The sequence below is a fragment of the Rissa tridactyla genome, chromosome 5 (genome assembly GCF_028500815.1).
Source record: "Rissa tridactyla isolate bRisTri1 chromosome 5, bRisTri1.patW.cur.20221130, whole genome shotgun sequence".
NCBI classification, from domain to species: Eukaryota; Metazoa; Chordata; class Aves; order Charadriiformes; family Laridae; genus Rissa; species Rissa tridactyla.
Genome location: NC_071470.1, coordinates 47,889,067 through 47,901,830, shown reverse-complemented (window position 1 = coordinate 47,901,830; position 12,764 = coordinate 47,889,067). Strand labels below are relative to the sequence as shown.

Genomic DNA, 12,764 nt, shown 5'->3' with positions numbered 1-12,764 from the left:
TAGAAAGCATAATCTTAACAGGTAAAGAATAATATTAATTCTGAAATAATGACCTTAAATGGATACTCCATGTTTAGATAATAACTGGGAACGACTCCTTGTCTTTGCTTTCCTCTTCCTGTTTTTTGTCTGACTATAAAACTTATATTCCATCTCCTCTCTTAGTAACATTTGTCTATCCTAATGAATTCCTAAGCTATGTCTCGTTTCATACTCCATGGCTGCACAAAGAACAAGTGCCAGCTTTAAAAGAAGCACTCTTGCATAGCAGCATGGATCCTGTTGCATAATAGTACAGTGCAGGTGTAGCCTTAGAAACAGGATCTTATTCAAAGATGGGTTATGAGCCCACAGGCTACAAATCTTGACATGCATGACTGAAGAAATGACAAAAGCCACTGCAAACATGATGCTGATCCCACAAGATCACTCAGTCTAACCACATTGCATGCTTTTCCTCCACCTGTTACGACTTGTACAATATATACCTCTGTACACATCCAACTTGTAACAGATTCCTGGGCACCAATTAGACCAATTAGCCCAGTTTTAATACACATGATGCAAAAGACTTAAATAGACACTGAAGAGAAAGCAGGGTTACTCTAGATGTATTTTCTGTGTATTTTATTGGTCTGATACAATATACAAGCATACACAGCAGTATAGCCATGTGTACGTGTCTGGATATACATACATACACAAAATGCCATATGTATGATACATACAACAAACAAGGCCAGATTATCTGGTCTTGCAGAGATATGCCCAGCACAGGACCAAAGACCGTGGTGGAGGCATACAAGCCCTTCAGAACTGTGACACTCTCTGTTCCTACAGCTGCCTGGGGACCAGGACAGCTTCTGTAATAGGATAGGAAAACAACACTTATCTATTTTAGATCTAGTAATAGAGAAGATGATTGCTTTTATCTTATCACTGGTTATTCTGTTTTCCAAGGGTGATCCATTATTATTCAGATAATCATGACTTGCTGCCTTTACACCAGGAGATAAATGAAAGGTGCACAGAAACTGCTAAGTGGGATTCCACAGCATAAAGATAGCTAATAAAGTCCGCCAGGGAGCCACGGAAGATGACGAAACTGCACTAGGTCCAACAGGTTGTTGGGATCCAGACGCTGAGGGGTGTGAAGTCTGGGCAAACACTCGAGAAAGAGTTCGATGAGAATCCTTGCTTTATTCTTTGCCCAGCCCCAATCCTGCTGTACTTACACGTCCCTCTAGTACCCTCTTCTAATACCACCACAGAAGCGGTAAGAGCCCACCAGCACGCTAATAAAGTTTTTCCACAGTAAAGAATTACTACCATTTGTTATTGACATATTTTATGAGAAAAGCAGTAGAATTGGTTAAGTTGGTTATCAGGCACCTGGCTGTGTGATTTACATAGGAAACCACAGTTGTTGGGAGCTGAAAAAGGAGAAGCCTCATGGCCTCACAGTGTGTTCTGGGAAGAACAAGATGGATAGCTACCAATTTTGTGTCTATTAGATATATTCTTTTTTAATTTAAAAATTTAAAATTTAATTAAAAAATTCGTTAATTTTTCCAGCTCATGAAAACAGAAAGAATATTGGTGATATAGCTCTGACAGATATATTTTGCTTGTTAATCAATAACAAATACATTTTAAGCCATATTTTTTACCATAAACTACTGCCAGTTAATAACCTAGACCTGAATTTCTTCCTCTGTTGCAAGTTCATGGCTTGGATCAATAAGACATGTTCCTATCATTTTCCCATCAGACATTACTGGAGAAGCAGTAGGCGTCTGTATGGTAAGTAGAGAGAGAGAAGGAGAAAAACTGGGGGTCATGGTTGGTGGAGGGTATCCAAGATTATGGATAAGAGGAGAACGAGGGTGGATTTTAAATGTTTGCCCTGATGTTACATTGGGCATTCGTGGAGGCACTGTCCTTATGCCAGGCTGAGCTACTGATGTTATCAAGGGAGGAGGAAAAACAAAAGATTTCTTCTCCTTAGGGAAGCTATGAATGTGTACGTTTTCATTTTTCAGTTTTGCAATATCATTAAACACTGAGGCAAGAGGCTGAAATCTGGGTTCCCAACTGAGCACATAATCCCAGTTATAACCACCTCCAGTATCTTCATCAGAGGTGCCAAGAGTTGCAAGTGAATCACACCCAGAATCCTGACTATCTGACATCAAGACATATTCTCTCGTGAGGTCTGTCATTATGTCTTTCTCTTTTATTCCAATTTTCTTAAGTGCTTGAGACAACATTTTATGTGCGTAGGCTGTGTCACAGGCTTCTTCTCTGCCTTCTCCTTTAATAGCCTGCATGCTCTCCATGCTTTGCATGGTAGCCACGACATCCATTTCTCCAGACTGACAGGAGAGCTGATCAGACTCTCTTGGGATCCCCGAATCTGGCACCCGTGAGCCATGCTCGCTCAGTGCCGAGCCAGCACTCTTTCTGCAAGGATGTTCATTGATCCTTTTGATTTCCTCGTCCTCTGCAGTTTCTCCTTCAGCAGAACTGTGGCCACTGGAGTCTGAATGCCTGCAGATGACACCATCGTCCTTCCCCTCTCTGATTCCTGCTAGGCTCAGCCATTCTGCTATGGCACCCATGGGAAGCATACTGCTCTCAGTACTTTGGATTTTCTGGCAGTCCTTATCTTCCGTGGCTGAATTCACATCAGTAGCTGAGGAGGATACTGTTTCTTTTTTCACACAAGAATTCATCAGATCTTTCCGCTTATGTCTCAGAATAAGTGCAATAAGACTGACCACAAGCAGTAGGAACACTATCAAGGAGACTGAAACGCTAATGGTCAGGCTGTATGCTGACACTATGGGATAACTTTCAGGAGAATTGGAAACATTTACCAAAACAGTGCATACTGTGGACTTTGACTCAATTTTGGGGCTATGCGCTTTTATCAAGAATTCCAGGGTGTCATCATTCCTTTTGCTGCCATTTTTCCTCCGGTGAACAGTCTGAGTCAAATAAATATTACCACTGGTTTGATTCACAGAAAAGAATGGAGAACTTTTTAGCAGGGAGTAATGAACAACTCCATCCAGTCCACCATCACTGTCTGATGCCGTCACTCTGCCAAGCAACTGGCCCGCTTCATTCTTCTCAGGGAGATTAAAGAAATACTCCTGTTGTGTAAAGACTGGGTCAAATTCATCTCTCCCCTCAATATCTACCTGAACTGTCATGACAGCCAGCGAGTCACCTTTGTCTTTTGCTTGGATTATGAAACAGTACCTATTCTGACTTTCGTAGTCAAACATTTGCTTTGTATGAATATCTCCTGTCAAAGGATCAATGAAGAACATGTCATGGTCTCTAGGAGCTTCACGATGAGCCAAACATGAAGACTGGATGGAGTAGGTAAGGTGTCCATAGGAGCCTTTATCAAAATCCAGTGCATTAACAGCACAAACAAAAGAAAAGGTAGGCAGATTTTCACTGACAATGCAGCTCAGGCTGGGAAACAAAAACAGGGGGGCATAATCGTTGTCATCTAGGACGCTAACAAGAACAACAGAAAAAGCCACATTTTTTACATCAGTTCCTCCATCTGTGGCTTGGATGATCAAAATGAATTTCATGGTATCCTCATAATCCAGCGTTTTCATCAAATCCACTGATCCCGTTTTCTCATCCAAATGAAAATGTCCCCTGTCATTTCCAGAGATGATAGCATATGTGATCTCTGCGTTAGCGCCTGCATCGCAGTCATTTGCTGAAACTTCAGTGACATGACTACCTACAGGGATGCTTTCTTTGACATGAATATGGTACTCTGGACTGCTAAATACTGGAGAATTATCATTAACATCCAGCACAGTTATTAGCACAGTAGCAGTTGAATTCAAGGAGGGCGTTCCCCGATCAGAGGCAAGGAGAACCAAACGGTGAGAAGAAGCCATTTCCCTGTCGAGAACATTGCTCAAAACAAGACTGCCAACAAGTTTGTAGGATGTTTCTAACTCCATGATGCTTGTTTCCACTGAGAATAAATTCTCAGTATTGCCATCAATAATAGAATATTCAACATACGTGTTTTCATGTGTCCAATCATGGTCGATGGTTGAAAATGTGAGGACACTTTCTCCAACTGAGGCATCCTCACTCACGCTGAGATTGTACAGATCTCTTGTGAACTGAGGGGCATAGTTATTTACATCTTCTACATGCACCTCTACGGAGGTAACTGCACTCAGAGTGGGACTGCCACCATCCATGGCTTCTATCAGGAGCTGAATAATGGAAATCTTTTCCAGCTGTGTCACTGGTCCCGTAGTGAACACTGAACCTGAAAATAAAACAGAATTAACAAAAACCCACACTTCACACTCACTAAGGCAAATAAATGTGATTCCAAAAGCTAAATCTAATCAGTCATATTTGAAAATGACTCAACAGTAATGGCTGCACACCCCAAAGTAACTCTCACATCCAGAGAGTAGTAGGTCAACAGCTCAATGTCTAGATGGAGATCAGTGATGAGTGGTGTCCCTCAGGGCTCTGTACTGGGACCAGTACTGTTTGATATCTTCATCAGTGACATAGCGAGATCGAGTGCACCCTCAGCAAGTTTGCAGATGACACCAACTTGAGTGGTGTGGTTGACACACCCGAGGGATGGGATGCCCTCCAGAGATACCTGGGCAAGCTTGAGAAGTGGGCCCACGTGAATCTCATGAGGTTCAACAAGGCCAAATGTAGGGTCCTGCACCTGGGCTGGGGCAACCCCCAGTGTCAATAGAGGCTGGGGGATGAAGGGATTGAGAACAGCCCTGCCGAGAAGGATTTGGGAGTACTGGTGGGTGAAAAGGTGGACATGGGCCAACAATGTGCACTCGCAGCCCGAAGGCCAACCATATCCTGGGCTGTATCAAAAGAAGTGTGGACAGCAGGTTAAGGGAATTGATTCTTCCCTTCTACTCTGCTCTCATGAGACCCCAACTGCAGGGCTCTGGAGCCCTCAGCACAGCAAAGACATGGACCTATTGGAGTGGGTCCAGAGGAGGGCCACAAAAATTATAAGAGGGATGGAGCACCTCTCCTATGAGATCAGGACGAGAGAGTTGGGGTCATTCAGCCTGGAGAAGGCTCTAGGGAGACCTTCTTGTGGCCTTTCAGTACTTAAAGGGGGCTTATAAGAAAGATGGGGAAGGACATTTTAGTAAAGCCTGTTGCAATAGGACAAGGGGTGATGGTTTTAAACTAAAAGAGGGAAGATTTAGACTAGATAGAAGGAAGAAATTTTTTACAAGGGTTGTAAAACAGAGTGAAAAAAAGGTGAAACACTGGCATAGGTTGCCCAGAGAGGTGGTAGATGCCCCATCCCTGGAAACATTCCAGGTCAGGTTGGACGGGGGTTTGAGCAATCTGATCTAGTTGAAGAAGCCCCTGCTCATTATGGGGGGGTTGGAACCTTGCAACCCAAACTATTCTATGATTCTAAGAAATCATAGTTAACACTGCGAAGCCAAGACCTACCCCCAATGATGCAGTATCAAATACACATACTGCATTTAGACTAGCAAGAATTTCTCTTCCTAGGAACAGGCTGAACATGCAAACTGCACAAAATAAAAGGCAAAAGAAAGCAAAGGAAATATAGGCTCCTTATTAGAGATGGCTATACTGTGCAAGCTCATTACTGAAGGTTGTTAGTTCTCATGTTTTGCTTGCAATCCAGTAACAGCATTATGGACTTGTTTGTTATTTAAGACAGGTTTGCCGGTAAGTTACGTAAACATCTTTCATTCAAATTGCTTATCTAAACATGGGGGTTAGATTAGATGATCTTGACAGGTCACTTCCAACCCAAACCATTCAATGACTCTATGTTCAGAAGCCGTCTACTTCTACTTCACTCTTCACAGTGTATAGCTAAGCACCACAGAGACAACGCTGTGTGACAACTTTCAGATCACAGCTGAAAACAGCCACGATCCAAACACAAAGACAGGTTGGTGAATACAGAGTAACAAATGGGTAAATAAGAAAACAGCTTTAACTGGGTAAGGCATTTGCATATTCAGTGTTTGTAGTTACCATCACCCCAACAAACATTGCATTCAAAAATTCATCTTGTGTAAACACCTGGGAACGGCAAATAAGCGATAAGAACTTGCTCACTGAACAGTAGTTGCACATCATTTTTGCAGTATCTAGTTATCTCTCAGTCTGATATTCCCAAAAATCTTACGTACACATGCATACAAAGAGAGATACACAGTTTTCCACCTACCAGGGTGTTACATTAGGCCAGAAAATTTAAATCAGTAAATCTCTAAACAATTGAAGAAAATTATGTACTTTGGAGAGAGCGTTCCCAATTTAGAAAACTTTTTAACTCTATTTAGGATCTCTAAAGAAGAAATCTTAAAAACATATTGCCCAAACTGTAGAGATTATGATAGGTTCAACTTATACTGAAAAATAACGAGTATGAACTTAAATTGAATGAAATGTAATACATGAGCTGAAATGTTATGAATCAATGCAAACCATACAGCAACTCTTCTATATAATCACATCAGAGGAGTGGTACCTATAGGATGTTGTGACTAGCTGCCTTGTCCATGGTTCAGGGACAAACTGAGAAACTCCAGTCTTTGATGAGATCAGTTCTTCAGCAATAATGGCAGATTTAGCCAAAACATATGGTGGACTTTGGCCACCAAAGACTTTCAGAACTCAAGTGATCACTGGCAACAGGTGAGGAAGTACAATAGCACTCTTCAATTTACACTGAAAAAGCTGAAATAATAAACCATGCTTTCAGACTCACCATTCTTGTGATCAATGGAAAATCCCTCAGAGGAAGAGAGGATTTTGTAGGAAATCATTCCATTATGCCCCGAATCCCTATCCACAGCAGAGACTGTCAGAACAATGGCATCCATAGAAATGAGCTCTGGCAAGCTCACCTGACATATAAAGCAAAATTACAGTTTTGATAGAGCTTAATAAAAGATTTTGAACATAAAAATTACATTTTCCTTCATTTGATCTTATTAGAAAAACCAAACACAGTTCCCAGCTTTGGAAAAAGTTTCACCTACCCGTTTTCTTCTGGGACAAAAAAGAGTTGAGATGATACTGAAAACGATGCATGCAATACAGCCAAAATTTATAGTAAACTTTAAGCAGTAGTAAAATCCATCTAGTTCTAGTTCATTATGACAATGAGTTCAGTGAATCACTGAATTTCTTTTTTCAACAGTACACTAATGGAAGGAATACCTACAATGGACTGCAACTAAAATTAGCTTTTCTCCCTGTTTTCAGAAACGCCTTGATTTTTGTACACAGAATACAGTCTGCAAGTCCCTGTCTGGAGTGTACGATTGACCATATAAAAAAACAACACATGCACCCTGAAAACTCCAGCACCAGAGTACTTAATCATCACTAGATTATTCCTAGAATTTAGTTTTTCAAAATGTTCCCTTCTTTCTTCATATAATCTAGGAAAGTCCTTTCCCTTCTTAAGGGCTTCCATTATTTGAAGTCCAGATACAGTATTTTTGTGACCAAAGTCTCCTTCCACCTTATAAATCCAATTTCAAATGAACAGTATGATACAGCAGCTACCTTTGTCATAATTTCAAGTGTTAGTTTAAATCATTTAAACAGAGAGATTATATGTATATAATAGCCATATATATATACGAAACTATATATGAAAGGTATAAATATGAAAACACTTGAAAGGAGAATAAAAGCGTAAAAATTACAGGATGATGAATAGGGAATTACACATATCATCAACCGACAAGAAGCAGTGTCGCTTACTGTCCAAGCAACACATCAAAACACCAGGATTGTGGAGAGAAAAGCTCAGCTGTTTACACTGGCATAGTCAATAGAGCTACACTGTTTTGCATCAGTTAATAAACTTGCCTGTAATGTCTGCTCCAGTCTACAAAAAAATCCCTAGCACTTGCACAAGCAAGTACTTGCCTAAACTGTTCTCCAAAATCAGACACATATGAGGGTTGAGGAAAACTTAAGGCAAGGTCTAAAAATCACTTCAGCATTAATAGTGCATTTTTTTAATTTCAGAATTTAGACTTGTGAGTTTAAGTGGGCAATTTACTCAAATCCTGACAACTCAGGCACCTGAAAGTTGCACAGGTACCTACAGTCTGTCCCATAGTTATCTAAGTGACTAAACTGCTGCGCCTGCACATGCTCAGAGGTTGAAATTTCTTTACTAAGCCAAATGTTTAGACTTATTTCTTGACTAAATATGTCTGAGATTTATAAATGAAGCATTATTAAATCCAAGTCTTCTGTGGTGCCTCATATTTTTGGCTCTGAGCACATCCACCACACACGAAAAGCACCAAGTCAAGCAAACAGCTCAGCTCAGCTCACAGGATTGCAGAATGGCAGGGGCTGGCGGGCACCTCCAGAGGTCATCTTGTCCAACCCTTGCTCAGAGCAGGGTCACCTACAGCAGGGTGCCATGACTGTGCTGAGTTTTGAGTATCTCCAGGGATGAAGACTCCACAACCTCTCTGGGCAAATGCTTGTCCAGAAGCTGAGCTCTGTACCCTCCTCGGTCTAGCAGGGGATGTTGGGAAGATCAAAACTCATATCCCTCACTTCCTAGATGAGGGCCATTGCTATATGGCAGGGTTACACATTAGAAACTACATGTGCGTGACCTACCACAGGGGCATTTACTACACCTCTGTGGAGCTGTGTAACTGAAAATGAAGAAATTCATGCCATAGTAACAGGGCTGGAATAAACTTGTTTACCATTCTCTCAGAAGAAGGAAATTCTGAACACTGGACCCTGCTCCCCAAACTGGTTTGGATTATATCCAGTAACTCCTAGTGATGAATGCATGGTGCGTGGAGTACAGCTAGCATTCACACCACTTTTTTCTGAAGTCAGAAACCACAAACATGAAAACTGACAATTCCCTCAGTCCTTTTAGCAGAATTCCTAGGAAGGGGCTGGGGTTTCCCAGAAGAGCTCTGTTCTGTTTCAGCTCAGTAATAGTTTGCAGACACCTTCCTTCTCAGTGCTCAAATGCATTTTTAAGACAAATATAAACAAGCACCCCTACTATTTATCCTCACATCAGGAAAGACATCACATGTTTGTTGTCCATTTGTCACCTTCCTACCTGATACGAATCCTGAGTAAACACTGGTGGGTTATCATTGACGTCCAAAACACGGATGACAAGTTCGGCTTCTGTTTGATGTACAGAATCTGAAACTACGATTCTCAGCTTATACACAGCAGTTTCTTCAAAATCTAATGGTTCCACCACTGTTACTACACCGGTGTGTTCGTTGATGGCAAATTTCATTCCAGGACTATTATCATAAATAAAACCAAACTGAAGTGCTGGCCTGGAGTCTGCATCACTTGCTGCCACCCGAGTCACTACAAAACCAGGCAGGGCATCTGAAACAATAATTTTCAGAATAAGTCATAGCTAAAAGATGACGTTAAAATTTCTGAAGATTATGCCAATTTTGTAATATTGAACCTTAGATATATGTAAACGTTCTGTATTAGCTTTTTGTGCATTTTGACTTTGTGTTTTAGAATATGATCAATATCCAGAAATGCTACAGAAACAGTAGTGGATTTCTTCAAATGCATCTGCTTTATCCCAATTTTAATTTGCATTTTCTTTAGACTTTCCCAGATCCAGTGTAGCCGTAACTGTTTCTTCACCAGCAACAGGAACTTCTATGGTTTCCCACAAGCATTTAGGTGACATGAATTTATTGAACAGTGGCACAAACTTCCACAAGAATACTTAACCGAGGCATCAGAGTTCCCTGGTCTGTGTAGAACCAGCAAATGCAATTCTGAAGCTTCTCCAAAGGAAGAGAAGGCCACTAGAGTGAAAAGAGACCTCCAGCAAGGCCTACATGGCACAAAAATCTGAAGAGCTCAAAGTATAATCCTGTAAAACTGAGAATCTGGATACAGAAAGCTTCTGTCATGTGCCAGTTGACAGTACCAGGTATTGCAAACAGAACCTATTAGTGATCATCTAACAAAGCCTGGAGATAACAGAAACGAAACCATTTCCCATTTGCATGCCTGGGGCATTAAGCCTCAAGAACACTGTGTGATGTCCTAAAGCAAGTGTTCTTAAACAGAATACAAAAACCTAAATAACTAGCCAGTAGTTTACAGCTGCTGTGCACCCGTGACTCCTGTACTTGTCATTATCACTGGGAGCTAAATTTAGGAAAGGCTAAAAAACATCACTAGAAAGACAGCTTTGATATCTTTTGTTAACAGGAGTACTGGAATTTCTGCACCTAAATCTTTATAAATTTTCTGCTGTGTACCTCAGTGCAGTGTGTGCAGTGCATCTCAGTGTATGATGCCTGTATTTGAAAATACTGGGCTTAAGACTCAAGGTCTGCAAATGTTGAGCTAATATCACACAACATACCAGATGTGTGCTGGGATGAGAACTCAGGAGGTCCTGGGTCCTCCTCTTCATGATCATCAACTGGATCAAGCTATAGAGCATTTTAAAGCTTCATTCAAATTTACAGAAATTATGTCTTTCATCACAGTGAAGTTCAAAATGTCTCATTTCTAGCAATGCCGACTTTAACACCAAGTATTTTTTATTGGAGAAAAACAGAAATTGAAGACATCTGAAGAATATAACACTGGAGTCCAAAATGAACCGATTACAGATGTATTTCTGCAGAGTTTGTTTTCCTCTTTCTGAATTGCCTATGGTTTTGTTCCAAACTATTCTTAAACACAATGTCTAAAGATTAAGAATAATATCTCTGAGAACAAAAGCAGATCACAATTTACTTTGATATTTCAGTATTAATATGATCCATTATCCTTTTTACTACAGTTGCTTGGTTACACAAATCACCAAAAGCACTGTTGTTGTCTGACAAATCCCAATCTTAAAACCTAGCTGTACTATCACACTTACTTTCTGGGACCTCCACTTCACCTAGTGGCTGGACAACTGGAGCATTGTCATTAACATCTAACACTTGTATCCGCACAATACTTGTAGCAGAAAGTCTGGGATTTCCTTTATCAGCAGCTTGTACAACCAACCTACAATTAAAGGAAACAGTAATTGTCACTATTGGTCAGAAATCACAGAGTTACCCACCGATGGAAAAGAAAAGTTACAAACAAAAAGATTAGCCCTTTCTGCTCCTCCTTGCAACTCTAAAATTCCATCTTTCTTTCTGTAAGGCTGACTGTCTGGAGTTTTATTTTTTGTGTCTCGCAGTAAAAATGTCCAGGAGATCCTAGGTAGCAAAAACATAACAAAATCATACAAAGAAAAGCAAATACTAATCTGTATTCATTTCACCCAATTTCATACCAAAAGTACATGGTTAAACAAGCTAGCAAGACTCTTTCAAATAAGACACGTTTCTTCAGTTGGTAATTCAGAGCAGGAATTAAAACTTAAGCACTAAATTGTCCTTTGGAGGAACCTGACTCTCCCCATTGTTTATAAAGCAACAACAGGAATGCGAAAATTGAGTAATATGAAAACATCCAAAGTAATATTCAACCAAAATGTCTGCAGACATTTGCAGAATTGCATGCCAAATACATGCATCATTTGACAATGGCAAAGTTCCCACTGATTTTAATGGGACCAGACTCTCACTGTCAGATTAAGAGAGTTTTCCTGTATGCTGCTATCTTACACCTGCATAAGGATGGCTAGTAGATTCTGTTATCAACCTTTTGATTTCCACAACCAACATAGCAAAGAAAACAGTAAGCAATGATCTGGTAAACAGGGATAACAAGATGTTTGGGAACTAGCTTCCTAACAATAAAGAGCAAATGTTAATTGTAAGCAAAGCAAAGATTATTTGGAAGACTTCAGCGCTCCCCAGTACTAAAAATTAACCAGAAGGGAATTCAAAATTAAATCTAACTCAACAGGTTCTCTGAAAAAAGGAACAGACAAAAAAAGAAAACATCAAGCTATGTGAAAGGACATACAAGTCAGAGCCTGGCATCTCAATTAAATGTTTTGTGTACTAACAACTGTTTGCATGTCACATCATATTTTCTGGGTCTCCCTGAAGATCTTCTAAATGCTTTCTTTCTCTCATTTTCTAAGTCACAGTTTCCCCATTTAAAGTGTCAGATAGATATTACTTCCTAAATGTTCACAAGACAACATGGAATACCAAGGCTTTAACTCAAGCTGTGGATTGCAGGACTTCCATTCCTCAACCACACCAGCTCTGCTCTGGGTGTCCTTGTGGTTTCTGTCACCGACAGAACACATAACTTGAATTGCAGGCTAGTATTCAATCAGTGACCACGTATAATTCCATACAGAAAGTGTATTTTGTTTTTTTAAGAATTAATATTGGTAAGGTATACATATGGAAATATTTTACTAAAAATAATCACTTTCTAAGGTTTCAGGAAAAAACTCTCATAGAAACATTTCAGCCAAAGCATTAAAATTAAGGTTCTGTCAACACTTTCATTATAACTCCTATTATAAGGGACTTAGAACTTCTGGGGATGAAAATGTTCAATTTAGATAAAATAAACAACTCCTTGCAAATTTGAAAGAACCAATGGTAACATTTTGAAATTTAACTGTAAAACAGTTTTGAAAGCTTCTTTTGCTATTCACTTTTCACCTAACAATATACAGATTAATATCGTATTAATAAAGAGAAGAAATATGTAGCTTCAGATTCCTCAAACAAACGGTCAATTTAAAA

At 40.0% G+C, this 12,764-nt stretch overlaps 1 protein-coding gene across 1 annotated transcript in view; it reads right to left on the bottom strand.

Annotated features, from left to right (window-relative positions):
* Nucleotides 1-312: 312 nt before the first annotated feature.
* DCHS2 (dachsous cadherin-related 2) overlaps nucleotides 313-12,764 on the bottom strand; it is a 124,762-nt gene continuing 112,310 nt past the window's right edge. The window contains exons 18-21 of the mRNA XM_054203145.1: nucleotides 10,976-11,106; nucleotides 9,167-9,453; nucleotides 6,812-6,950; nucleotides 313-4,321 (exon numbers count right to left, since the gene is read on the bottom strand). Coding sequence (XP_054059120.1) covers nucleotides 1,695-4,321; nucleotides 6,812-6,950; nucleotides 9,167-9,453; nucleotides 10,976-11,106 — 3,184 coding nt within the window. The 3' untranslated portion in view covers nucleotides 313-1,694. The remainder of the gene's footprint in view (nucleotides 4,322-6,811; nucleotides 6,951-9,166; nucleotides 9,454-10,975; nucleotides 11,107-12,764) is intronic.